Raw genomic sequence first — 26,556 nt, 5'->3', positions numbered from 1 at the left:
AAAGCTTGAACAGACCCATAACCAGCGAAGAAATTGAATTGGTTATCAAAAATCTCCCAACAAATAAGAGTCCAGGACCAGATGGCTTCCCAGGGGAGTTCTACCAGACGTTTAAAGCAGAGATAATACCTATCCTTCTCAAGCTATTCCAAGAAATAGAAAGGGAAGGAAAACTTCCAGACTCATTCTATGAAGCCAGTATTACTTTGGTTCCTAAAACAGACAGAGACCCAGTAAAAAACGAGAACTACAGGCCAATATCCCTGATGAATATGGATGCAAAAATTCTCAATAAGATACTAGCAAATCGAATTCAATGGCATATAAAAAGAATTATTCACCATGATCAAGTGGGATTCATTCCTGGGATGCAGGGCTGGTTCAACATTTGCAAATCAATCAACGTGATACATCACATTAATAAAAAAAAAGAGGGGCGCCTGGGTGGCGCAGTCGGTTAAGCGTCCGACTTCAGCCAGGTCACGATCTCACGGTCCGTGAGTTCGAGCCCCGCGTCGGGCTCTGGGCTGATGGCTCGGAGCCTGGAGCCTGTTTCTGATTCTGTGTCTCCCTCTCTCTCTGCCCCTCCCCCGTTCATGCTCTGTCTCTCTCTGTCCCAAAAATAAATAAAAAAACGTTGAAAAAAAAAATTTAAAAAAAAAAAAAAAAGAGAAAAACCATATGATCCTGTCAATCGATGCAGAAAAGGCCTTTGACAAAATTCAGCACCCTTTCTTAATAAAAACCCTTGAGAAAGTCGGGATAGAAGGAACATACTTAAAGATCATAAAAGCCATTTATGAAAAGCCCACAGCTAACATCATCCTCAACGGGGAAAAACTGAGAGCTTTTTCCCTGAGATCAGGAACACGGCAGGGATGCCCACTCTCACCGCTGTTGTTTAATATAGTGTTGGAAGTTCTAGCATCAGCAATCAGACAACAAAAGGAAATCAAAGGCATCAAAATTGGCAAAGATGAAGTCAAGCTTTCGCTTTTTGCAGATGACATGATATTATACATGGAAAATCCGATAGACTCCACCAAAAGTCTGCTAGAACTGATACATGAATTCAGCAAAGTTGCAGGATACAAAATCAATGTACAGAAATCAGTTGCATTCTTATACACTAACAATGAAGCAACAGAAAGACAAATGAAGAAACTGATCCCATTCACAATTGCACCAAGAAGCATAAAATACCTAGGAATAAATCTAACCAAAGATGTAAAAGATCTGTATGCTGAAAACTATAGAAAGCTTATGAAGGTAATTGAAGAAGATATAAAGAAATGGAAAGACATTCCCTGCTCATGGATTGGAAGAATAAATATTGTCAAAATGTCAATACTACCCAAAGCTATCTACACATTCAATGCAATCCCAATCAAAATTGCACCAGCATTCTTCTCGAAACTAGAACAAGCAATCCTAAAATTCATATGGAACCACAAAAGGCCCCGAATAGCCAAAGTAATTTTGAAGAAGAAGACCAAAGTAGGAGGCATCACAATCCCAGACTTCAGCCTCTACTACAAAGCTGTAATCATCAAGACAGCATGGTATTGGCCCAAAAACAGACACATAGACCAATGGAATAGAATAGAAACCCAAGGCAGCTTACTTCTAAGAAGGCTTCCTGGGAGCAGAAGTATTTGGGGCAGAACTCGTAAAATGCTTTCACCAGTTGAGTGAAGGAGAGAGAAAAGGGTTAAGTAGAGGATGGTGTTGGAAAATGTCACCCTTGGAAGTTACAGTCCCATCTGGGGGGCGGGGGGGTAAAGTGAGAGGGACGGTGGTGGGACACAAGACTACAAAGGGCCACTACAAAGGGACGGCAGGGGCCCCTATGGCACATGGCGTATTTCCACAGAGGAGCTCTGCAGAGGGTGAGGACAAGGGCTGAGCTAGTTCGAGCAAAGGCATGAAGGCAAGTCCAGAGTGGCAGTAAAGAAGGCCAAGTAGGACACCACTGCATATGTCCCCAGGGAGGAGCAGTGGAGGCTGGCATGGGGGCGGTGGGGACGGAAATCCCACACCTGGCAGGGCTTGCTAAGTGACTGGATATAAGGATTTTATGTTTATTTAATAGAAATAAAATACCAAATGTTTATCCATTATACTCTTGACCAGAATGAATACAATCAAAATAGATCTACTTGGTCATTTAGTTTTATGTTATCTGTCCTTGAAATCACAGACATTTCTACAGATGGGAGCAATACAGACACAGTTCAAATTAATGAACTGGATTTTCACAAATATTTACCTTTGAGTCTCAAATTGTAATTAATTTAGAATGTCAAAGTTTTGTTTTTTTTTTTTTTACTGGAAGATACCACATTCACATCTAAGCTGTTAGAATGAAAAATAATTTGGACAAATGTGTACTAGAACGTGTATCTGATTTTTATAGGTCCTTAGACAAAAGAGAGGTATCTTCTAATAAACATGCTTAATGATATGCATAACCCTACACATAGCAGCAGATCAGCCGCCAGCCCTGGAATCACCCTGCAAACTCTTCCCCCAGTATTTACCAAAGACTTTCAACGGCATTATTGAACCACCAAATGACTGTGAAAATTTAAGTCAGATGAACCCAATTTTCAATCTAGTTTAAATGCATATGGGTTGGGGCATATGGGTGGCTGTTAACGTCGGACTCGATTTTGGCTCAGGTCATTATCTCAGGGTCATGGAATTGAGCTCTGCATCAGGCTCCGTGCTAAGCATGGAGCCTGCTTAAGATATTCATTCTCTCTCTCTCTCTCTCTCTCTCTCTCTCTGCCCTCCTCCCCCACTTGTGCACTCTCTGGGGAAAAAAAAAGGTATATGAGTTAAGGTACAAAGCTAAGCTACAGTCACAAAAGACTCAACAATACAATGGCTTAAAGAATAAAGTTTATTTCCCTTTCATGTTCTGAGTGAGTGTACTCAGCTGGTTACACATCTTTTGTGAAGTCCCTCCAGGACTGCAGTTTCCAACATGTTCCACAATCCTCTAGGACACTGTTATCATTTGCAGAGTTTGAAAGGAGTCGTTTGGGGTTCCTACTGGGTGGAAGGAAAGAGGCCAGCTGGGAAGCAAGCTGAATGTCTTTGGGCCTACCCTGGAAACGGCACACACCACCTGAGCGCACGTCCCACAGACAGGAACCCGGGTCACACCTGACTGCAAGGAGACTGAGCCATGCAGCCTGATCCTGCTCCCCAGGACACACTGGTGTTGCGTACACATAATCTCTGCCAAAAAAGCCTCTGGAGAAAATGCCCATGATCAGGAAGTGGAGGTGACTGCCAGTCAGGATGATGGTTACCTCTGAGCAGGAGAGAGTTTTAATTGAGAAGGAAATGTTGAGGTTTTGAAGATGCAATTACAAGGATGTCCTCTTCATATTAATTCATTAAACTGTAGCTTAAGTTTTTGCATATTTTGTTTCTCACAGCAAAGGGTTTTTAAATAATGATCAATCTTGCAGCAAGAAGATATATGTAATCCAACCCTTACTGCATGTGTATCGCGAGATCCCTCAGTGTAGCACATCAGAAATGCAGACCTTGAAGTGACGTGTAATGGTAATGCTGTTCGGTGTTACTTGTTTGTAGTAACAAATATTTGTAGTTATTCTCACTGATTTATGAGTTCAATTTTTATATTTATTTGGTATGAAATGGGTTTTAGAAATGAGACACCGAATACTGTACTTGTAAGAGGTAAGGGTCTGATGCAGTAACAACTCAGCATGTGACAAGGGTCCAGGAATTAACTAGGTCTTAGGTCCAGCATCATTCATCAATAACCCACCAGCAACCAATTTAATCCAATCCATACGAAATAAGAAACTGGTGAGACTCTGTGGCAGACAAACTCCAGGGTGGTCCCAAGACCCCTCCTTCCTAGTACTCACACCCTTGAGTGTGGGTGGGACTTACTGGCTCACTTCTAACCCACAGAGTACAGCAACGGTGACAAGATGTTCCCAATTACTCTGCAGACGACTATGACGACACTCTTGTTAGGGAAAAGGCAAGCTGCTATCACGTAAAGCTAGGCCTAAGGAGAACCACGTGAAAAGGAACTGAAGGTGTCTTAGAGCCAACAGCCAACCGAAGCCCTCAGTCCAAAAGCCTACAAGGAACTGAATCTGCCAACAACCATGTGAACTGGAAGCAAATGATTCCCCATTCGGGCCTCAGATGAGACCGTAGCCCCGGCTCACACCTCTGCACTGTAGCCCAGCAGAGGATGAAGCTAAATTGTGCCCCAGCTCCTGACCCACAGACACTGGGAGATAACAAATGTGGGTTGTTTTAAGTTGCTAAGTTGGTAGCAAGGGTGTTATGTAGCAACAGACAATACAGAATCCATATGAGAATTCCACTATTTTTCCAAATCCAGTAACATTTGACAGAAAAATACCTTTATCTTTTCCTACTACCTCTCAATAAATGTATGAAAACTAGAATTTTATAGGGTATAAGAACATGACAAGAGTTCACAAGATCAACTGATGGCCATAAATCTTTCTCAACAGACTCACACTGAAGCTACCAGAGACATTTTACTATTTCTATCATTTTTTTTATTCCTATCAGTTTTTTTTTTTTTTTAATTTTTTTTTTCAACGTTTTTTATTTATTTTTGGGACAGAGAGAGACATAGCATGAACGGGGGAGGGGCAGAGAGAGAGGGAGACACAGAATCGGAAACAGGCTCCAGGCTCTGAGCCATCAGCCCAGAGCCCGACGCGGGGCTCGAACTCACGGACCGCGAGATCGTGACCTGGCTGAAGTCGAACGCTTAACCGACTGCGCCACCCAGGCGCCCCTATTCCTATCAGTTTTTAAAGGGAAGTACATTTCTACCTGTCAAGTACACACTGCTTTTTTATTTTAGAAACTATACAGGATAAAGAAGAAAGCTCTTTGATATTTAAGTATTTATCTTCCTTACTATATGCCCCCCCACCACTCCCCAAAACACTATCAAAATTGCTAGGTAGGTAGTCCATACCCAAAAATTCTTACCAGTTCATTTACTAATGACTTCTACTCTAACAAGGCTCATGAGCAACAGAGGCCTGAATATGAACAAATCTAAATGTTAAGTGCTACCTATATCTTCGAGAAACTGCACATATATAGCTTTTGCACAATTTTTCAATACTCTCAATTATTTCATCACAATTACTCAATTATATCTCATTCACATATAACTTACTCTGTGGAAAAGAAACAATTGGCCGACTTAAATATTAAAAAAAAAGACAACTTTGCTGGTAAAAAAAAATAACTGGTGCTCCAAATATTTGTCATACTTGTGAGCGTATGTCACTGCTGTTATATATGATGCCATAAATGCATATACACGTATCTGTCGATCTTTGCCACCTAGGAATTTATTCATTTCTCTGGCAGCATAATACACACACAGTCAAAAACACCTCTCTTGTCTGCCACACATAGTAAGCAAATACTATGTCAATGTACGTTCAATGACCCAAGAGCTAAGGCTGAAGCCAGGGGCACCGTGAAACAGCCCATCTCTTCTGAGGTCACTTACACAGCCAGTGCAGATTCTCAGGAAATGTTTGGCATAAATGCCTGGAACAAGGAAGAGAGTGCTACATTTTAAAGCATTAAGGGCTGGAGCGCCTGGTGGCTCAGTCAGTTAAGCGTCTGACTTGATCTCAGGTCATGATCTCATGGTTCGTGAGTCTGAGCCCTGCATCAGTCTCTGTGCTGACAGCTCAGAGCCTGAAGCCTGCTTTGGATTCTGTGTCTGCGCCTCCCCTGCTCGTGCTCTGTCTCTCTCTCTCTCTCTCAAAAATAAATATTGAAAAAAAATTTTAAAGTGTTAAGGGTTAAGAGAATGTGAAGTCTAGCGAGCAGCAGGTCAGTTATCACTGAATGAGAGGAAACCAAGGGGAGCAGGACTCCACTTGTTGGTAGCAAAGCTTCTCTACACAATATAAAGTTCCTTAGAATAATTCTGCTGGCTCATTTTCAAACCTTAGTTAAGGTAACTAAAGATAGATTCATAAAAATTACTCACTCTTTTCACCCCTCTCCAATGCTTAGACTCCACTAAGTCACCTGAGTACACAGCAGACATAATCTTCTGAGCAACACCGGAAAGCGGTATCTTACAGGGATCAAGCCTACAAATGCCTCATAATTTTCCATTTTCATAAATCCTAAACGTAACATAAACATAATATCCATATATTAATTTTACTTCAAAATAAGAAGTTATTTGAAAAATGTTACATACAAAGACATTCATAAAAATCACTCTCTGTAATGACCACATAAAATAGGAATCAATTATCTCCATAGTTACCGATACAATAGAATAGCAAGAAGGAGGCAAAATGGTTAGAGACTCAACTGAAATATTATGGTAAACAGGTAACAAAGCATACAATTTCTAGTTAACCAATTTTGAAGCAAGCAATCTATTCATATACTTCCTGAGGTTTGAAACAAATGGCTGTTATAATCTTCAACTGTACAAATCTAATAACATAAACATTTTTAATGGACTTGGGTAATTATGATAGACACACAACCTGACATCATTCCATGCACACCTCTCAGCTGTACTCGCCCCTGGGCTGAGTGAGCGAAGGTGTGGAAGGGACAGTACAAATCATCAAGTAGCTGGTCATACATCTAACACACATGGCACTAATCTAAACAGAATGTGCTGTTCCACGAGCCAGGAAACTAGGTGACATATTTTTGCACATTACTGGAGAAAAGAAAAATTTTAAGTAAATTCTCTATTCCACTGTAGAATAGAGAAAGAAAAAAAAGGAATAAAAGTCACCCATGAGGAGCTAAGAGAAAAATCTTAGACAAGATTGTTACAAATTTTCAAGCATATTTAGATCTACTTAATAAATATACATTTTTAAATAATGTACAAATATAATAATTGGCAAAATAATTTTGTTCATCAGATTATAAAAATTATGAGGGCTTATCTGTCACCTAAGCATACCCATTTTCCGATGGTTATAGCTAAAAAATTCCACAAAAGTGTACTTTTTAGACTAGCATTCCATATTAAAAAGTAATATATTCTGGAGCAGGAATATTCTTGAATAAGGAATATTCCTTGAATATCTAGATCCTCCTTTTCCTCTGCAGAGCTTACACAGTATGTAACAGGCCACTTATAAATCAAGCACTCAAGAAACACTTGATGTCATGACTGATAAATAAGCTATTTCAAATTATTTTATCCCACTCAAAATAATTTCTAATGGTCCAAATAATACACTTGTATCCCAACTGATACAATCTAACATTTAAGTATTCTCCCTCCAGAAAAACAGGTAAAATAGATTGTACATCCTTTGAGCAACCACTTCTACGGCATTTTCAAATTTCATTTAAAAATCATTCACAATGTGTCATACTGAAGTCAAAGCACTAAGATGTCTTGCAGAAATTCTAAGTCCCCAGGACCCAGATGCTAAAATGAACAATGGCCAATGGACACCCAACATTCTTCGTGGAATAGGAACATTCAGAGTCTCAAAGTCTATAGCAGGGAATTACAGGGGGATACAGTTTGAGTATTTTACTTTATAGAATTTTATAGTCAAATACGAGGGTACTTGGCTATTCCATATTAAGGTGTTTAACACCTTAGGGTTTAACAATGCTGATTCAAAGTTCTACAAAGGTTTAAAATATTTCACAGTAGAAATTTTCTATTTCTAAAAAAAAAAAACAGTAAAAGCGACTGAACTAATTCTATTAAGAAATATTTGCATTACATAATAATGCTTTTTCCCTGTAAGTAAAAAGTTATCAGAACTGGGTCCCACCAAGCAAATGTTCAAGTCATAGAAAGCACTGGTACTTTGAATAAATATACTATATGAGGGAAAAAACCAAACTGATACAATACTTGAATTAATTAAATGAAATGTTCCATTGACCTCAAATTTAAAATTTTAGCAGTGTTTATTAGCTATGTTTTCCCCCTAATATAGAAAACATTAAAACATAGCATATGTAGTAAAGACTCCGTTTTTAATAATCTTCAATCTTCCAGACCAACAACTTTAATCTTTGATTGGTTTTCTAAGTTCTCCACAATATCTTTCAGATAATCTTCATCTTTAAAAAATATACATATAATTCTCTTTCCATTCGATGCAGTTTATTAGATGCCAAAATTTTTCTTTTTGTCTTCACATCAGCAAGAACATCAGTAAGAAGATGATTCAACTTATTCAGCTGGGATTCAACTTGATGAAACTGCTCTGTTAACTCCTAAATGAAAAATAAAAATGCTTTTAATACAAAAGCTCTATTTGTAATAGCAATTATAAAAACTTAAAATGTAATTTACATGGGAAGAATCTGATATAGTTATTCACACGATTTTAATGATAAACCTCAATTAAAAAATCCATAGTAGGTTTAATACAAATTCTATGTTAGACTCAACTGCAACAACTTTGGACAGATAACTAAGAGATTCAGAACAAACTGTTACTCCCTGAAGAGTACTTGACATGTAAACTGTTATGCATATTCATACACTCAACAAATATTACTAAATGCCTACTACATGCCAAGCACTGTTTTAGAGACCACAGGTATAAGAATGAACACCACCTCTTTCCTGAAGTTAACAATCCACTTAACTGATCAAACCTTTTTTAGCCTAATCTCAGTCTATGCTAAAGAAAAGAGGTACTGAGAAAGCCTTGAAATGAAGCAATTACCAATAAAAAAGAATCATCTCAACAAAAATCTCCATTTTTCTCTTTTCACATTGTTAAAGACAGAATTACATGTAACATTCAACAATCCAGATTTACCATGTAGTTCTCCTGCTCAAGAACCTAGACATGCCAGACCCTTCACATTTAATACACTGAAATGCCTCACCTCCTAAAATTAAAAACTATTTATTAACAAGTTTCCATGGCTTTCTAATCAAGTATTCTACCTCTAGAAATTTCCAGCCAGTATCCCCAAAGAGAAAATCCACAGCTCTGTCTCAATCTTCTGCACCTTCTCAACATGGTCCATGAGCATGGTAATCACCTGGGGTGCCTGTGACAAATACAGATTCCTACACCTCACTCCACACTGCATTACTCAAACTCTAACAGGCTCCCCGGTGATTCTTATAAACAAGTTCAAGAATGACTGCTTAACACATGTCATAAATGCCAGTTCCAGAGAGCAGTACTTTTTCAATTACATTTTAACAAAATCAAGTAATATCTACATTACATGGTCTCCCTTTGAGGAAAAACTTGGTAAACTTGAATGAGAAACTATAATCTCACCTTTAATTTCAATATGAAAGATCTTAACAATTACTAAAATAATATTCCTACAACACTGAAAAATATCCACCTTGATTAACAACAAAAATGCAAGTTAAAATTTGTATGCGTGGCATTTTTAGATTTCACTGGGTTAAGGAAAAACATTAAACGACAGTAAGATTATAGTGAAGTGAAATCATCATACTTTAGTGATTCTAGAATGAAACCTTTCACATTTTAAGATATCTGACATCCATATCATTTTAAAATTCAGAGCATCTTGTGATTACTACTAACCACTCATAAGAAACACTCTATCACCAACATTCAGAAAAGAAAGTTTTTTACTGTGATGAGAACACTTAACATGAGATCTCCCCTCTTCACAGATTTTTACACATTTTTTTTTTTTTTTTATTTTTTTATTTTTGGGACAGAGAGAGACAGAGCATGAACGGGGGAGGGGCAGAGAGAGAGGGAGACACAGAATCAGAAACAGGCTCCAGGCTCCGAGCCATCAGCCCAGAGCCCGACGCGGGGCTCGAACTCACGGACCGCGAGATCGTGACCTGGCTGAAGCCGGACGCTTAACCGACTGCGCCACCCAGGCGCCCCCACAGATTTTTAAGAGTATACTGCAGTATTGTTAACTCAGGCACAATGTTGCACAGCATTATCTCCAAAACTTATATATCTTACTTAACTGAAACATTTTATCTGCTGATTAATAATTCATTTCCCCCTCTCCAATCCCTGGTAACCACCATTCTACTCCCTGCCTCTATGAGTTTGACAATTTTAGATATCTTTGTGAGTGGAATCATACATTACTTGTCCTTGTGACTGGTTTATTTCACTTAGCATAATTTCCTCCAAGTTCATCCATGTTGTTACATATTACGGGATTTCTATTTATTTATTTTTCAAAAAAAATTTTAAATGTTTTTGAGAGAGACAGAGACAGAATGCGAGTGGGTTAGGGCCAGAGGGAGAGGGAGACACAGAATCCAAAGCAGGCTCCAGGCTCTGAGCTGTCAGCACAGAGCCCGACGTGGGGGTTGAACCCACAAGCTGTGAAATCATGACCTGAGCCGAAGTCAGACACTCGACGTCAGGCGCCCCATGGGATTTCTTTTTATTAAGGCTAAATAATACCTTGTACGTACATACCACATTCTCTTTATCCATTCCTCCACAGACAGACATTTAAGTTGTTTCCATACCTGGCTATTATGAATAGTGCTACAATGAATGTGTAAGTGCTTCTTCAAGATCCCGATTTCAATTCTGTTTAAATACTCAGAAGTGGAATTACTGGATCATATGGATCATTAAGTTTTTGAGGAACCTCCATAGTGTTTTCCATAGCAGCTGCACCAGTTTGCACTCCTAGCAACAGTGTACAAGGGTTCCAATTTCTCAGCATTCGCCAACACTTTTTGATACTAGTCATTCTAACAGGTATAAGGTAATCGTTCATTGTGGGTTTGTTTTTTTTTTTAATGTTTATTTATTTTTGAGAGAGGGAGAGAGAGAGAGAGAGAGAGCGAGAGAGCGAGCGCACACACGAACAGGGAGAGGCAGAGAGGGAGGGAGACACAGAATCCAAAGCAGGCTCCAGGCTCTGAGCTGTCAACACAGAGCCTGATATGGGGTGGGGCTCGAACTCATGAACCTAGGAACATCATGAGATCATGACCTGAGCCGAAGTTGGACGCTTAACCGACTGAGCCACCCAGGCACTCCTGTTCGTTGTGGTTTTGATTTGCATTTCCCTGATGATGAGTGACACTGAGCACTATCCATATACCTGTTGGCCCTTTGTACATCTTCTTCAGAGAAATCTCTATTCAAGTCTTCAGCCCATTTTTTTAATTGGGTTATTAAGGTTTTTTTGCTATCACCAACATTCTTAATGTATAGTGTAGAAAAATAAAGACAACAACTTTGAGCCAAAAAATAACATAGAAAGGGCACTTAGTCGGTTAAGCGTCTGACTTTGGCTAAGGTCATGATTTCACAGTTCATGAATTTGAGGCCCGCATCAGTCTCTACACGGACAGTGGGAAGCCTGCTTGGGATTCTTTGTCTTCCTCTCTCTCTGCCCCTCCCTGCTCTCTCTCTCTCTAATAAATAAATTGAAAAAACAAAAATAACATAGAAGAACTGCACGTCAAGTGTAAAGCTTTGAAATACCCTAAACATTTTAATTGGCTTATTTTTCACTTCTAACATGTATATTCAAGAGTTATATGACATTAAAAAGAAAAAAGTGATATGAGAAAAATCCATGTCTACCTGCACCTAGAAGATATCTTCTAGAAAGTATTCAATAAAAATTCAAAATAAAGAAGTATTGTGTCAGTTAACAGAAAGTTTTTCTTTTTTAGCAATTCATAAAATGATGGTGTACCTTATGATCAATGGTGTCTAGCAGACATTTAAATAGTGCTGGTGGCATGAAAAACAGGTGCGACTCCTCAGAAAAGCAATATGGCAGCATCAAAGGTTCCCCCCGCCCCCCGCAAAAAATGTATATACCCAAGAAAGCCAATAATCCTATTTCCAAGAATTCATCCAAATGAAAAGTATCCAACAACAAAAAACTATATACACAAGATATACATGATGTCATTCAAGAGCAAACAAAATTTAAAAAATGAAGACTATCAAAAAAATATTCAACAGGGGCGCCTGGGTGGCTCAGTCGGTTAAGCGTCCGACTTCAGCCAGGTCACAATCTCGCGGTCCGTGAGTTCGAGCCCCGCGTCAGGCTCTGGGCTGATGGCTCGGAGCCTGGAGCCTGTTTCCGATTCTGTGTCTCCCTCTCTCTCTGCCCCTCCCCCGTTCATGCTCTGTCTCTCTCTGTCCCAAAAATAAATAAATAAATTTTAAAAAAAAACGTTGAAAAAAAAATATTCAACAACAGTGGATTGATTGCAGAAATTACTGTAACATTAAAAATTAAGAAAATTATTCAGAGTGAAAATGTTTATTTCATAATGCTAAGTAAAAAGGAATAAAAAGATGTGTAAAGAAAGGTGAAAAGTATATATTTTGAAAATACTAACCAAAACAAAGATGGCATAGAAAAATTAGTATCAGACCAAAAAAAAAAAAAAATGTTAAGTCAGGAAGCACAGTAAGAATAGAGAAAGTAATTATGTAAATACTAAATGGTTCAATTCACTGCAATTCAAATCCACCATGATAATAATTCATCACAATTTTAAACTTGGCAATACAGTTGACCCTTGAATATTGCAGGGGGGTTTAGGGCACTGACTCCCCGTACAGTCAAAAATTCGCATATAAATCTGGATTCCCCCAAAACTTAACTACTGAGAGCCTACTGTTGACATACAGTTGATTAACATATATTTTGTACATTATGTGTATTATATACTATAATCTTACAATACAGTAAGCTAGAAAAAAGTCATTAAGAAAATCATGAAAAAATACATTTACAGTACTACACTATATTTATTTATTGAAGAAAATTTGAATATAAGTGGACCCATGCAGTTCAAACCCATGTTGGTCAAGGGTCAAATGTAACTTATAAAATAGACTCAAATATAAAGAAAACACTGCTAGAACTACAACAAATTTTCAAATCTACCATCATAGGAGGTTTTTACTAAATTAATACGACTAAAAGACGAAATCAGTAATAATCACAGTTATCACTTCACACATATTAGGATGACTATTATATACATTTTTTAAATTTTTTTTTGTTTATTTGAGGGAGGACACAGTATGAGCAGTGGAGAGGAGAGAGAGAGAGAGAGAGAGAGAGAGAGGAGAGAGAGGAAAGAGAGGAGAGAGAGAACCCCAGGCAGGCTCCACGCTGTCAGCACAGAGCCCAACGTGGGGCTCAAACTCATGCAACCATGAGATTATGACCTGAACCAAGATCAAGAGCCAGACGCTCAACCGACTGAGTCACCCAGGCACCCCTATATATTTTTTAAAAAAGGAAAATAAGTGTAGGTGAGGATGTGGAGAAACTGGAACCCTGTGCACTGCTGGTGAGAATATAAAATGGTACAGTTACTAAATCAACAAGGAAACAATGGCTTTGAATGACACACTGGACCGGATGGACTTAACAGATATATTCAGAACATTTCATCCTAAAGCAGCAGAATACACACTCTTCTCCAGTGCACATGGAATGTTCTCCAGAACAGATCACATACTGGGACACAAATCATCACTCAACAAGTACAAAAAGATCGAGATCATACTGTGCATATTTTCAAACCACAAAGCTATGAAACTCGAAATGAACCACAAGAAAAAATGTGGAAAGATAATAAATACTTGGAGACTAAAGACCATCCTACTAAAGAATGAATGGGATAACCAAGAAATTAAAGAGGAAATTAAAAAGTACATGGAAGCCAATAAAAATGATAACACCACAGCCCAAAACCTCTGGGATGAAGCAAAGGTGGTCATAAGAAGAAAGTATATAGCAATCCAGGCCTTCCTAAAGAAGGAAGAAAGATCTCAGATACACAACCTAACCTTACACCTTAATGAGCTGGAAAACGAACAGCAAATAAAACCCAAAACCAGCAGAAGACAAGAAATAATAAAGATTAGAGCAGAAATCGGGGCGCCTGGGTGGCGCAGTCGGTTAAGCGTCCGACTTCAGCCAGGTCACGATCTCGCGGTCCGTGAGTTCGAGCCCCGCGTCAGGCTCTGGGCTGATGGCTCGGAGCCTGGAGCCTGTTTCCGATTCTGTGTCTCCCTCTCTCTGCCCCTCCCCCGTTCATGCTCTGTCTCTCTCTGTCCCAAAAATAAATAAAAAACGTTGAAAAAAAAAAAAAAAAGATTAGAGCAGAAATCAAGGCTATCGAAACCAAAAAAACAGTAGAACAGATCAATGAAACTAGAAGCTGGCTCTTTGAAAGAATTAACAAAATTGATAAAGCCCTAGCCAGTTTGATCAAAAAGAAAAAGGAAAGGACCCAAATAAATAAAATCAAGAATGAAAGAGAAGAGATCACAACGAACACAACAGAAATACAAACAATAATAAGAGAATATTATGAGCAATTATACACCAATAAAATGGGCAATCTGGAAGAAATGGACGAATTCCTAGAAACATATAAACTATCAAAACTGAAACAGGAAAAAATAGAAAACTTCAACAGTAAAGAAATCAAATTAGTAATCAAAAATCTCCCAAAAAAACAAGAGTCCAGGGCCAGATGGCTTTCCAGAAGAATTCTACCAAACATTTAAAGAAGAGTTAACACCTATTGTCTTGAAGCTCTTCCAAAAACCAGAAATGGAAGGAAAACTTCCAAACTCTTTCTATGAAGCTGGCATTACCTTGATTCCAAAACCAGACAAAGACCCCACTAAAAAGGAGAACTATAGACCAACTTCCCTGATGAACATGGATGCAAAAATCCTCAACAAAATATTAGCCAACCAGATCCAACAATACATTAAAAAAATTATTCACCACGACCAAGTGGGATTTATACCTGGGATGCAGGGCTGGTTCAATATTCGCAAAACAATCAATGTGATACATCACATCAATAAAAGAAAGGACAAGAGCCACATGATCTTCTCAATAGATGCAGAGAAAGCACTTGACAAAATACAGCATCCTTTCTCGATAAAAACCCTCAAGAAAGTAGAGATAGAAGGATCACACCTTGAGATCATAAAAGCCATATATGAAAGACCCAATGCTAACATCATCCTCAGTGGGGAAAAACTGAGAGCTTTCCCCCTAAGGTCAGGAACAAGACAGGGATGTCTACTCTCGCCACTGTTATTCAACATAGTATTTGAAGTCTTAGCCTCAGCAATCAAACAACACAAAGAAATAAAAGGCATCCAAATCGGCCAGGAGGAGGTCAAACTTTCACTCTTCACAGATGACATGATACTCTATATGGAAAACCCAAAAGGTTCCACCAAAAAATTGCTAGAACTGATCTGTGAATTCAGCAAAGTTGCAGGGTATAAAATCAATGCACAAAAATCGGTTGCATTCCTATACACCAATAATGAAGCAACAGAAAGAGAAATCAAGGAATTGATCCCATCTACAATTAATTGCACCAAAAACCATAAAATACCTAGGAATAAATCTAACCAAAGAGGTGAAAAAAATCTATACACTGGAAAACTATAGAAAGCTTATGAAAGAAATTGGAGACACAAAAAAATGGAAAAATATTTCATGCTCTTGGATAGGAAGAACAAAATTGCTAAAATGACAATACTACCCAAAGCAATCTACATATTCAATGTAATACCTATCAAAATAACACCAGCATTCTTCACAAAGCTAAAACAAACCATCCTAAAATTTGTACGGAACCAGAAAAGACTCTGAATAGTCAAAGCAATCTTGAAGAAGAAAACCAAAGCTGGAGGCATCACAATCCTGGACTTCAAGCTGTATTACAAAGCTGTAATCATCAAGACAGTATGGTACTGACACAAAAACAGACAGATTAATGGAACAGAATAGAGAACCCAGAAATGGACCCACAAACGTATGGCCAACTAATCCTTGACAAAGCAGGAAAGAACATCCAATAGGATAAAGACAGTCTCTTCAGTAAATGGTGTTAGGAAAACTGGACAGCGACATGCAGAATAATGGACTTGGACCACTTTCTTACACCATACACAAAAATAAACTCAAAATGGATGAAAGACCTAAATGTAAGACAAGAAGCCATCAAAATCCTCAAGGAGAAAGCAGGCAAAAACCTCTTTGACCTCGGCCGCAGCAATTTCTTACTCAACACGTCTCACACCTCCAAAGAAGGGAAACAAAAGCAAAAATGAACTGCTGGGACCTCATCAAGATAAAAAGCTTCTGCACAGCGAAGGAAGCAATCAGCAAAACTAAAAAGCAACCAACAGAATGCGAGAAGATATTTGCAAACAACGTACCAGATAAAGGGTTAGTATCCAAAATCTATAAACAACTTATGAAACACAACACCCAAAAAACAAATAACCCAGTGAAGAAATGGGCCAAAGACATGAACAGACACTTCTCCAAAGAAGACATCCAGATGGCCAACAGACACATGAAAAGATGCTCAACATCACCCATCACCAGGGAAATACAAATCAAAGCCACAATGAGATACCACCTCACACCTATCAGAATGGCTAACATTAACAACTCAGGCACCAACAGATGTTGGCAAGGATGCGGAGAAAGAGGATCTCTTTTGCACTGCCGGTGGGAATGCAAGCTGGTGCAGCTACTCTGGAAAACAGTATGGAGGTTCCTCAAAAAATTAAAAATAGAACTACCCTATGACCCAGCAATTGCACAACTAGGTATTTATCCAAGGGATATAGGTATGCTGTTTCAAAGGGACACATGCACTCCAACGTTTATAGCAGTGCTATTGACAATAGGCAAAGTATGGAAAGATCCCAAATGTCCGTCGATGGATGAATGGATAAAGAAGATGTGGCATATATATATACAATCGAGTATTACTCGGCAATCAAAAAGAATGAAATGTTGCCATTTGCAACTACGTGGATGGAACTAGAAGGTATTATGCTAAGCGAAATTGGTCAGAGAAAGACAAACATCACATGACTTCACTCATATGAGGAATTTAAGATACAAAACAGATAAACATAAGGGAAGTAAAAATAATGTAAAAACAGGGAGGGGGACAAAACATAAGAGACTCTTAAATATAGAGAACAAAGGGTTGCTGGAGGGGCTGTGGGAGGGGTGGATGGGCTAAATGGGTAAGGGGCATTAAGGAATCTACTCCTGAAATCATCATTGCACTATATGCTAACTAACTTGGATGTAAATTAAAAAATAATAATAAATGATTTTAAAAAATGGTACAGTTACTATGCAAAAGTTAGGCAGTTCTTCACAAAGTTAAACACAAAATTGCTACATGATCCAGCAATCCAACTTCTAGGTATACACCCCAAAGAAACGAAAGCAGGGACTCAGATATCTGTACACAATGTTCACAGCAGCATGATTACAACAGCCAAAGGGTGGAAGCAACCCACATGACCATCAACAGATAAACAGAATGTACTATATACATTCAATGGGATATTACTCAGCCATGAAAAGTAGTAAAATTCTAACATATGCTACAATACGGATAAAACAGTAATAAATAAGTAAATAAATAATAAAATAAAATAATGAATAAATTAAAATAAATTAAAAATAATAAAACAGTAATCAACAAATTATTTTACATGAAATCATACATATGATTTCACTTACATCAGGTAACAGAGTAGGCAAATTCATGGAGACAGAAAGTGGAACAGAAGTTACCACAGGCTAAGGAAGAAGGGGCTAAAGTTATTGTTTAATGGGTACAGAGTTTCTATTTGAGATGATGAAAAAGTTCTGGAAATGTATAGTGGTCATGGTTGCACAATATGTGAATGCATTTTTGTACTTAATGTTGCTGAATTGTACACTTAAAAATGGTTAAAACTGTAAATTTTACATTTTGTATATTTCACAATAAAAAAATTATTTAAAAAAATAATCACAAGCATTCCTGTTCAAGGAAAGGTAGGTTAGTTATTCAAATCAATCCTCCCATAAGAAAAAAATGTAAAAGGCTAAATGAAATATTTTTAAAAGTCAAGCAAAACAAAAACTTCCTAAAAGCAATGAAGAAATAACAAGATGTTAAAAGGAACTAGAAGTCCATAAAACACCCCAGACTGGTAAGACAGCCCAGCAGCAGCTTTACCTAGGACAACTGCCAATCTTAGAAAATTAGAACCTATGATTCTTGAGACTCACAAGATGAGTGAGAGAAAAATTGAAGTCCAAGGTCCACAGAAAGTAGGAAGTCAAATGGGAGACCCTCTTCATGATAAGCCAAGGATCACAGGACACCAATAATCTTTTTTTTTTTTTTTAATGTTTATTTTTGAGAGATGGAGAGAGACAGAGCACGAGCAGGGGAGGGGCAGAGAGAGGGAGACACAGAATACAAAGTAGGCTCCAAGCCCTGACCTGTCAGCACAGAGCCCGACACAGGGCTCAAACTCATGAACTATGAAATGGTGACCCGAGTCAAAGTGAGACACTTAACTGACTGAACTACACAGGTGCCCCAGGACACCAACAATCTTAGGATCAGAATGGTCCAGAAGTGGAAGAGCCCCTGGATAGAATTACAGCCCAGACAGAAATCACCTGGATCCTCCAAAGACTCTTAGACTTAACCCAGTTTAAGGTTCAGAACTGGTCGTGCCCACAGTATCTAACAAAAGAAACATGAAGGCAAAAAGCACTTAAGGATCATTTATTTCATAATGATAAGAGGCTCCCTTCACCAGAAAGAGTGATTTTATTTTTATTGTATGCCTCAATATGATGACGGGACAATTTGTTTATAGAGGGAAAAAAAACTAATAAAATTAGAACTCTACCTCATATCATACATAAAAATAAACTCCTGGTGGAGAACTAAAAGTGAGTACTATAAGGTAAAGCAAAAAGGACTATCATTATGATGTTAAGAGCAAACCTTAACAAGATACGATAAACAAAATATAAAAAATGGCAAACCAAAGAGTAATAAAAATAAAAATACATAAAAATTAAAATGCTAAAAAAAGCAAAAAACAAAGTAAAAAAGACAAGCCACAAATAGGAAGTGAATACATATAACACATGTAACAGAAAAAGGATTGGCACTTGAAATACATAAACTCCTACAAGTGATTTAAAAAAAAAAAACCCGAAGGGGCAGTGGGTGGCTCAGTCGGTTGAGCATCTGACTTCGGCTCAGGTCATGATCTCACGGTTTGTGAGTCTGAGACCCTCTTCGGGCTCACTGCTACCAGCACGGAGCCCGCTTTGGATCTTCTGTCCCCCTCTCTCTCTGCCCTTCCTCTACTCATACTCTATTTCAAAAATAAACATTTAAAAAAAATGGACAAAGGAGATGAACACAGAATTCTCAGGAAAAGATGAATGGCCAGTAAATAACTGAAAGAGGCCTCAACCTCCTTAATAATTAGGGAAATGCAAATTACGACCTATATGGGATACACCGATTAAGAGAATTTACAAATCAGATAGTGCTATGTGAGGAAAAGGATGTGGATCAATATCATCTCTTTGAACTCATGTAATATGGTACAACCACTCTGGAAAACAATATGATGTACCCTGAAACTGAACCCGTGATACAGCAACTCCACTGCTGAGTGTGCACATGTGTGTACACGCGCACAGCTGTGAGACATACGACCAGACTGTCCACAGCAGTATAACCTACAATAGCAAAAACTGGAAATAACTGAAATGTCTGTCAATGTAACACGTAACTGTGGAATTCATATAATGGAACACTAACTCATGAAAGAGAAAACTTTACATATGTCAACATGGAAGAATGTCAAAATCTTAATTTTTTTTTTTTTAATTTTTTTTCTTTTCAACGTTTTTTATTTTATTTTTGGGACAGAGAGACAGAGCATGAACGGGGGAGGGGCAGAGAGAGAGAGGGAGACACAGAATCAGAAACAGGCTCCAGGCTCCGAGCCATCAGCCCAGAGCCTGACGCAGGGCTCGAACTCACGGACCGCGAGATCGTGACCTGGCTGAAGTCGGACGCTTAACCGACTGCGCCACCCAGGCGCCCCTCAAAATCTTAATATTAATCAACCAGTTACTAAAGAGTATACATAACATAATTACACCCCATACATAAATTTCAAAAACATACAAAACTAAACAATATACTGTCTAGGAATATCTATGTGTAATAGAAGTACACAAAAAAGCAAGCAAACGACAAAATCAAGCGAAGTAGTTCTCCTTGATGAAGAAAGGGAAATGCTACTTGGAGAAGCATGCCATCACAGAGGACTTCAAATACAATAATTCTCTATTTGCTAATAAGACAGGTGAAATAATAACAGGGGTAGTTTTTTTTTCTTTAAATACTTAGTATAAACATTACATATCCTTTTATGGCTAAAATATTTTGTAAGTTTTTAAAATTCTATGTACATCAATCAAAACCATCTGAAAAATATTATTTATGGGTGACTAAAGCTAGGATATAAAATAATAAATTTTATATTAGGGCAATAGAATTTGGGGTAATATTCTCCTCATGTTAACTTTTTCTTCAGTATCTTTTACAACAAACAATTTTTACAGCATCTTTAGTTACTATGGCATGTACCCACCTGGTCACTAAGCAAAAGCTGATTTCCTCCTTGATACAAAGTATCACAAAGCTCATCCACATCATTATTCAGTTTGGATAGAAAGAAAGAATGTTCTCGAGTAGATACTGCCAACTGATCTTGTACTAAAGAAACATCCTGTTTTAATTTCTCAGCCACCTCCTCCAGGTTTCCATGGGTTATAAACAACTCTTTTTTCTTATTCTCTCCTTCTAAAAGTTGATAAAGCCTAAAATGTAAAAATAAAGTTATAAGAAAAATTCTCAGTCTTATATATCAGTATATAAAAATTCTCAATACAGTCTTCAAAATTATAATCCACTATATTGAGCATCTTTGGGGATAAGTAACAACTTAAAAATATTAACCTGGAAAAAAAATTAACCTATCTGCTGCTACATCAAGCAACCGAAAACATTCCAGCTAAAATACCATCTTACTACAGAAATACATATTGTAATTACTACATCTGATTCCCATTTTCTCATCTCCCAAGTTTTAAATATAAAATACTTTTTGACTTTTAACTGTCATTAGCCTACTTCAAACAAAGCATGTTTCAGAGATACCTCCCAAGAAAACATCTCTTCCACAGAATACAACTATGATGTAGTGGAAATAACAAGGAATTTGAAACAGAAGACCTAGGTCGGAGTTGTGGCTGTCTTTTCGGACCCAGGTCAAGTCAACCTCTGAGACTTAACTTTCACATCACATACCTATTTTTATAGGATGGTGGTGGGTTTAAAAGCGGAAAGTTAAAAATATAAAATGTAAAATAAAGTGAATAAAAACTACAGAAATAGTAAACTTGCTACTCCAGTCTTCTACATGTTTAATTGTCGAATTAAATTCCTAATGGACCATGAGGCCATTTAACACTTCAAACATTAATAGCAGAAAAATCCTTTGGAACAGATGGAAAAATGTGAGGTAGCACTTTCTACACATTTCTGACAAAAAGGGTTTGCTCTTTTTCTTCAAATTAAAAAACACAGATTTTTAAAATTATTTTATTATTTTAGCAAGTTGCAACAGACTTCATAAAACTGGTTCAAGTCCAAGGCTGCCAATTTTTTTCTTGTGGGATGTGACTACACAATTTAAGGGGGGAAGCATTCTTAGCTCATGTCAATGCCACCCTCTGAAACTGCAATGGAGCAGCCCTTTCCATGCCCATCATCTCATTAATAAGAAAACAAAAGGATTAGATCACTTTCCCCTAGTCCTAGAGAAAAATTAGGAGTAGGATCCAGACTTTTGAGGCCTTTAACTACTTTAGCCCTCCAATTTTAGTATCCCTATATCATCAATTGCCTAGACATCCAAAAAAGGTTGGGAGCTAGCATTCCTTTTTGCCGATTCACCTGACTAGACACGGAAATGAAGTCAGTCTTCTCTCTCTACTGACACCTCCAAATGCAATCAATTCTCTACCTAGCAAAACCTACTACACCCCAAGCTGTACTCAAACTCCCTGTAGTTAAACTCTGCCCCAACCTCAAATAAGGCATCTAAACAATGGTGCTTAAAGGTGCATATGACCTTGTATACATTCACTCCTCCAGCCCACCCACTCCAGCTCTAACACAGCTGCTTCCAGATTGAACAAGAACGGAAAAGGGAGCAAAATATTCAAAAGGAAAAGAGTCACATACAAGAGAAATGAAGGAAGAGAACAGAGAGCCAGAACAGAAAGAAAAAATGTTTTAAACTTCCACAATCTTAGTTAAAACTCTCTATGGTATTTTACAACAAAAAGAATTACTGAAGAAATACAGAAGCATACCTATGAGTAGAATAGTCCTTGGTGTCAATGGTATTCCTTGGATTTATCTGCTGACATACTGACGGGTCTGTCAGCATTTCTAATCGCTGGCGGAGCATCGCATTACTTTGACTAAGTTCTTGAACCAAATTTTCAAGTTGACGATGTATGTCCCAATGCTTTCTCAATTCAATTTCATATGATAACTGTAGAAGTTCAAATGATGCCTTTTGCTTTATCAACTGATTTAAAACTAACTCTTGTCTTGCTGTATAATAGTCTTGTTTAGCAATCTGTAGATCAAAATCTCCCTTTACAACCGGCATATTCAATAACTGGGCATTCTCTTTTACCACAGCAGGCAAGCTTTTATCTTTTATATAAGTGATTTGTTCTTCAAGTTTCAGAATCTCACTGTTCAAGCTAGAAATTTTAGCATCCAAATTATCTTTGCCAAGAGCCTACACAGAGAAAACAATTGCATTTAAACCAGTCAGTATGAAGTTGAAATCATTTTAAAATTCTTTTTACTTTCCCTTTTAGATTATCAGATTAACATGCTCACTAATAAAAACTAATTTCATACTAACAAAAGCCAAAATCACAGTTTAAAAAAGGAAAAGTGTGGACTAAGCCAAAGGTAAATCACTAAATTTTAATGCTATTAACTACCACATATGTACAGTAATGGCTACCAAAACAGAGAGCTTTTCATGTTTGTCTTACTTAAGAAAAATCATTAATTAGCACACTACTCACTGAAAGCAAATGTACGCTATTTAGGTTTTTCTTAAAACTAAAATAATCCCAGTAGCTATTCTTCTAATCTGTCACCTGATTTTAATCCTTGCAAAGAGTGACAGAACTCCAGATGTTATTCCGAAGTTTATGGCAGTTACAGAAAGTAACTTGGTACTGGTATTCAGTTTCAGTCCTGTTTTCACTCAATTATCTAGTGGTTACATTACCCAGAAAGCAAGCTTTCCAAGAGTACAGATATGTGCACTACACCTGTACATTCTCAACAAAAAGTCAGGGTTTCAGTCCACTGAACTGCATCCCTGACTTCATTAGCACCAAACAAGGAGCAGACAAGGCAGAACACCCATACAGAAAAATAAAAAGGAATTTCAGTGTTCTCTGAATCTGAACCCACACAAATTTCAAATTCAGAAAAAGTACTTTTGTTTAAAATTAGTTAATGTGATTGCATTATAATCTGTTCCTGCCTTTTACTAATATGAAGATCTATTTGTATGAAATGCTGACACATTGGGACACCTGCGTGGCTTAGTCGGTTAAGTCTCGGACTTCAACTCAGGTCATGATCTCATGATTTGGGAGGTGAAGCCCCATGTTGGGCTATCTGCTGTCAGCACAGAGCCTGCTTCCGATCCTCTGTACCCCTCTCTCTCTGCCCCTCCCCTGGTCACATTTTCTCTCTCAAAAATAAATAAACGTTAAAAAAAAAAAAAAGAAAAGAAACAATGACACATCAAACTAAGCACTGAACAAAAAATAAGAAAATTTATTTTATCTCCCTTTCTAAAATACTAACATACCCTCCATTACTAACAATTACAATATGATGCTAGTCTCATTTCTCATGTTTACCTTGCTAGTGAGGCTATGAAGATTCTCCTCTGCCCACTGTATACTTGACTTCATGCTCAAATTACTTGCTTTCAAGTGAATTAACTCATGTTGAGCACAAATGTATGCTAGCTGCAGCCTAACCATCTCCAGCCGTCTCTCCTCAAGGATTTCTTGATTATCACAAATGGATGGTGCTTGTATATCTAAAAGTTGAAAATTTTCTTCATTTGAACTTTCAACTACTTCATGTATACCTTGAAAGAACTGTTTTTTGGTATACAAAGTTAATGCTGCTGTGCTTTGCTCTTCTTGGCTTAGATATTTTTCCAAGGAAAACTGAGATAAAAACACCAGTGGATTTGCCCCTTGATCCAAATTAGAATGTCTGAAAAACATCATCAATTTAGCAACGCCATCAGTAAGAGCTTGAAGTTCATTATTTATCTTAGTGTTCATCGCATTTAGAATTCCTTGACTGTGCTTCAGCCTTTTAGTGGCTTCTTCTTCTTTAGCACTTAACCTCAGAGATTTGTGGCTTGTTACCGAAGCCATCAACTGGCATTTATTACGTCGCTGAATTTTTAGGTTCTTCAATTTCTGCAGAGTTTGAACTTCGACTTCCAATTTCTCTAGCTCTTTGTCATCCAGGGTAGAGGTTTTCAAATCAGAAGTTTTACAGGTTTTAAGAACTTCATCCAGTGCTGCTCCTTCTAGGATGGGCTTGCCTGATTTTTGAAGAATGCTAAAAGCTTCCAATTCTTCTTTGGACAATACATTCTGTTCATTCACATTCCCACAAAACCACTTCAAAAATGCTTCATCTTCAACAGTCTCAAACAACCAGTCAAAATCTTCCCCATTAAGACTATCAGCTTTGGGATAATCAATTTTTTTTAATGTTTCCACAAACTCTTTTCCACAACTCATGGTTTAACTGCACAACTTTTTTGTAACTGATATGGGTTTATGGTGTGGATATTTAGAAGATAAAGCCAAATACAAACAAACTAAATTTATGTTAAGTTCAGAAGAAGGACAAAATTTTTTTAGAATCTGACTTCTCCTGGGGGGGAAAAACAAACATTAGACCACAAATAAGACAACTAATAAGACAACTCTATTTGTTAAAGAACAATGTAGATAAATACCACAGATATCTGGGAGGGAAGCATCTAACCTGAGGTAGTTGTAGCTGAAATGTTTGACAGAGATAAAGGGAAAATAAACTAGGGTATTACTTAGAACACCGAAAACATAATGAAAACCTAATTATCAAGAAAATCTTATTTTTTCCAAAGATACATCATATCGCATGAGTTCAGTTTTGAATTGAAAATAAATATATCTAAACAAGTCCAAGCCAGCCTGTGGCTAAGCAGCCTCTTTTCCTGCTTTTTCTAAGCAAATAGATATAAATACGATAATGTCCTTGAGGAAGAGTCAACAAAATATTTACCTCGACGACTGAATCAGCACCCGCCATTCACACAAGAATCAACGCCCAGTCACGATGAACCTAGTGCAGAGAAAATCAGGTTTAAGATTGAAGAACCACCCTCAAACTGACCTTAAAAGTGCTCGTCAACAGAAAAACAAATGTAACTTTTAGGGTGGCGGGTGGTAAAAGGACTTAACGCGGCAACCATTTCGCAGTGTACAGAAATGTGGTCATCATGGTGCACACCTAAAACTAATGCAACATATCCCAATTAGGCTTAAAAAAACACAACAACACCTACAGCAAAAACCCCACCAAAACCCCAAAACCAAGCGCCCTCAAATTTCAGATCAGAAGCACCAAAGAACTAGGCGGACACGAAGTAAAAATGCTTTCGGCATTTGCTACTTTGCCACAAACGCGCCACCGAACCACCCCGCTGACTTCACCAAAAGAATTTCTCCGGGACGGAGACGAGCCGCACGGATGAATGATCTGCGTAACACGTGCGAAAAAGCCTCCGCTTTGGTTTTCTGTGTAATTCAGTCACGACACGGATGCACGTCAACAAAATACACAACCACAAAAGCCACCGAATTGGCGTGAAAGGCAAACCGCACAAACCCCAGACCCGCGCGGCCGGCTGGTGGTGTTCCAGAGCGACCTCCCACGTCCCAACAGTCTTGCACCTGCCAGGGACCACGCTCCCGCCTGAGCCCCGCCCCCCTCCCGCCTGAGGCCACGCCCTCCCGCCCTCGGCCCCACCCGCCCTCGCTCTCCCGCCAGAGCCCCGCCCCGGAGCCCCGCCCCCACCCGGAGGCCCCCTCACTCTCACCGGCGCCGCACTCTCCACCCACGCCCGCTTCCCGCTTCCACTCACGCTCCCCGCCCTCGCCCCTCAGCCCTTGCCCTCGCCCCCGCGCCCTGCGGACCGCGACTGCGTCGTGCTGACAGCTACTTGCGCGCCTGAAGAGAATTCCCAGGGGTGCCTGTAAAGAAGAGGCAGCTGTGGGATCGGCGCCGCTCCCACAGCCCCACGCCCCGCGACGCCCAGAGCAGTGAGGCCGGGGCCATTCACCTCTGGAAGCTCCGCTCGCGCCCCTCAGAAGCCCGCCGCCGCGCTCCGCGCCCGCACTGCCTCACGGGAGCTCTGCCACGGCGCGCGCGCACACCGGGCAGAAGCCTGACCGGGGGGCGTGACCGTCTGCGCAGGCGTG

General features: G+C 38.6%; 2 protein-coding genes across 4 annotated transcripts in view; both read right to left on the bottom strand.

The window, feature by feature from the left end:
* POLN (DNA polymerase nu) overlaps positions 1–6,241 on the bottom strand; it is a 154,586-nt gene extending 148,345 nt beyond the window's left edge. Inside the window, 2 exon segments of the mRNA XM_058723346.1 lie at positions 6,055–6,162; positions 6,165–6,241. Coding sequence (XP_058579329.1) covers positions 6,055–6,162; positions 6,165–6,228 — 172 coding nt within the window. The 5' untranslated portion in view covers positions 6,229–6,241.
* A 1,723-nt stretch (positions 6,242–7,964) lies between these two features.
* On the bottom strand, positions 7,965–26,556 carry HAUS3 (HAUS augmin like complex subunit 3). 3 transcript variants are annotated; one of them, XM_058723209.1, is made up of 6 exons: positions 26,418–26,555; positions 25,358–25,417; positions 23,920–24,964; positions 22,327–22,766; positions 20,538–20,766; positions 7,965–8,295 (listed from the first exon to the last, which is right to left on the bottom strand). In XM_058723209.1, the coding sequence occupies exons 3-6, from the start codon at positions 24,826–24,828 to the stop codon at positions 8,125–8,127; spliced, it is 1,749 nt and encodes a 582-aa protein (XP_058579192.1). In that variant the 5' UTR covers positions 24,829–24,964; positions 25,358–25,417; positions 26,418–26,555; the 3' UTR covers positions 7,965–8,124. The 3 variants fall into 3 exon arrangements, with proteins under 3 accessions (XP_058579192.1, XP_058579191.1, XP_058579193.1); XM_058723210.1 differs by adding an exon at positions 19,509–19,614 and having other exon boundaries at positions 8,168–8,295; positions 23,920–25,417; positions 26,418–26,556; XM_058723208.1 differs by having other exon boundaries at positions 23,920–25,417.

This window comes from Neofelis nebulosa, chromosome 3, assembly GCF_028018385.1.
Source record: "Neofelis nebulosa isolate mNeoNeb1 chromosome 3, mNeoNeb1.pri, whole genome shotgun sequence".
Taxonomy (NCBI): domain Eukaryota; kingdom Metazoa; phylum Chordata; class Mammalia; order Carnivora; family Felidae; genus Neofelis; species Neofelis nebulosa.
This window is presented reverse-complemented; position numbering and strand designations above follow the sequence as displayed.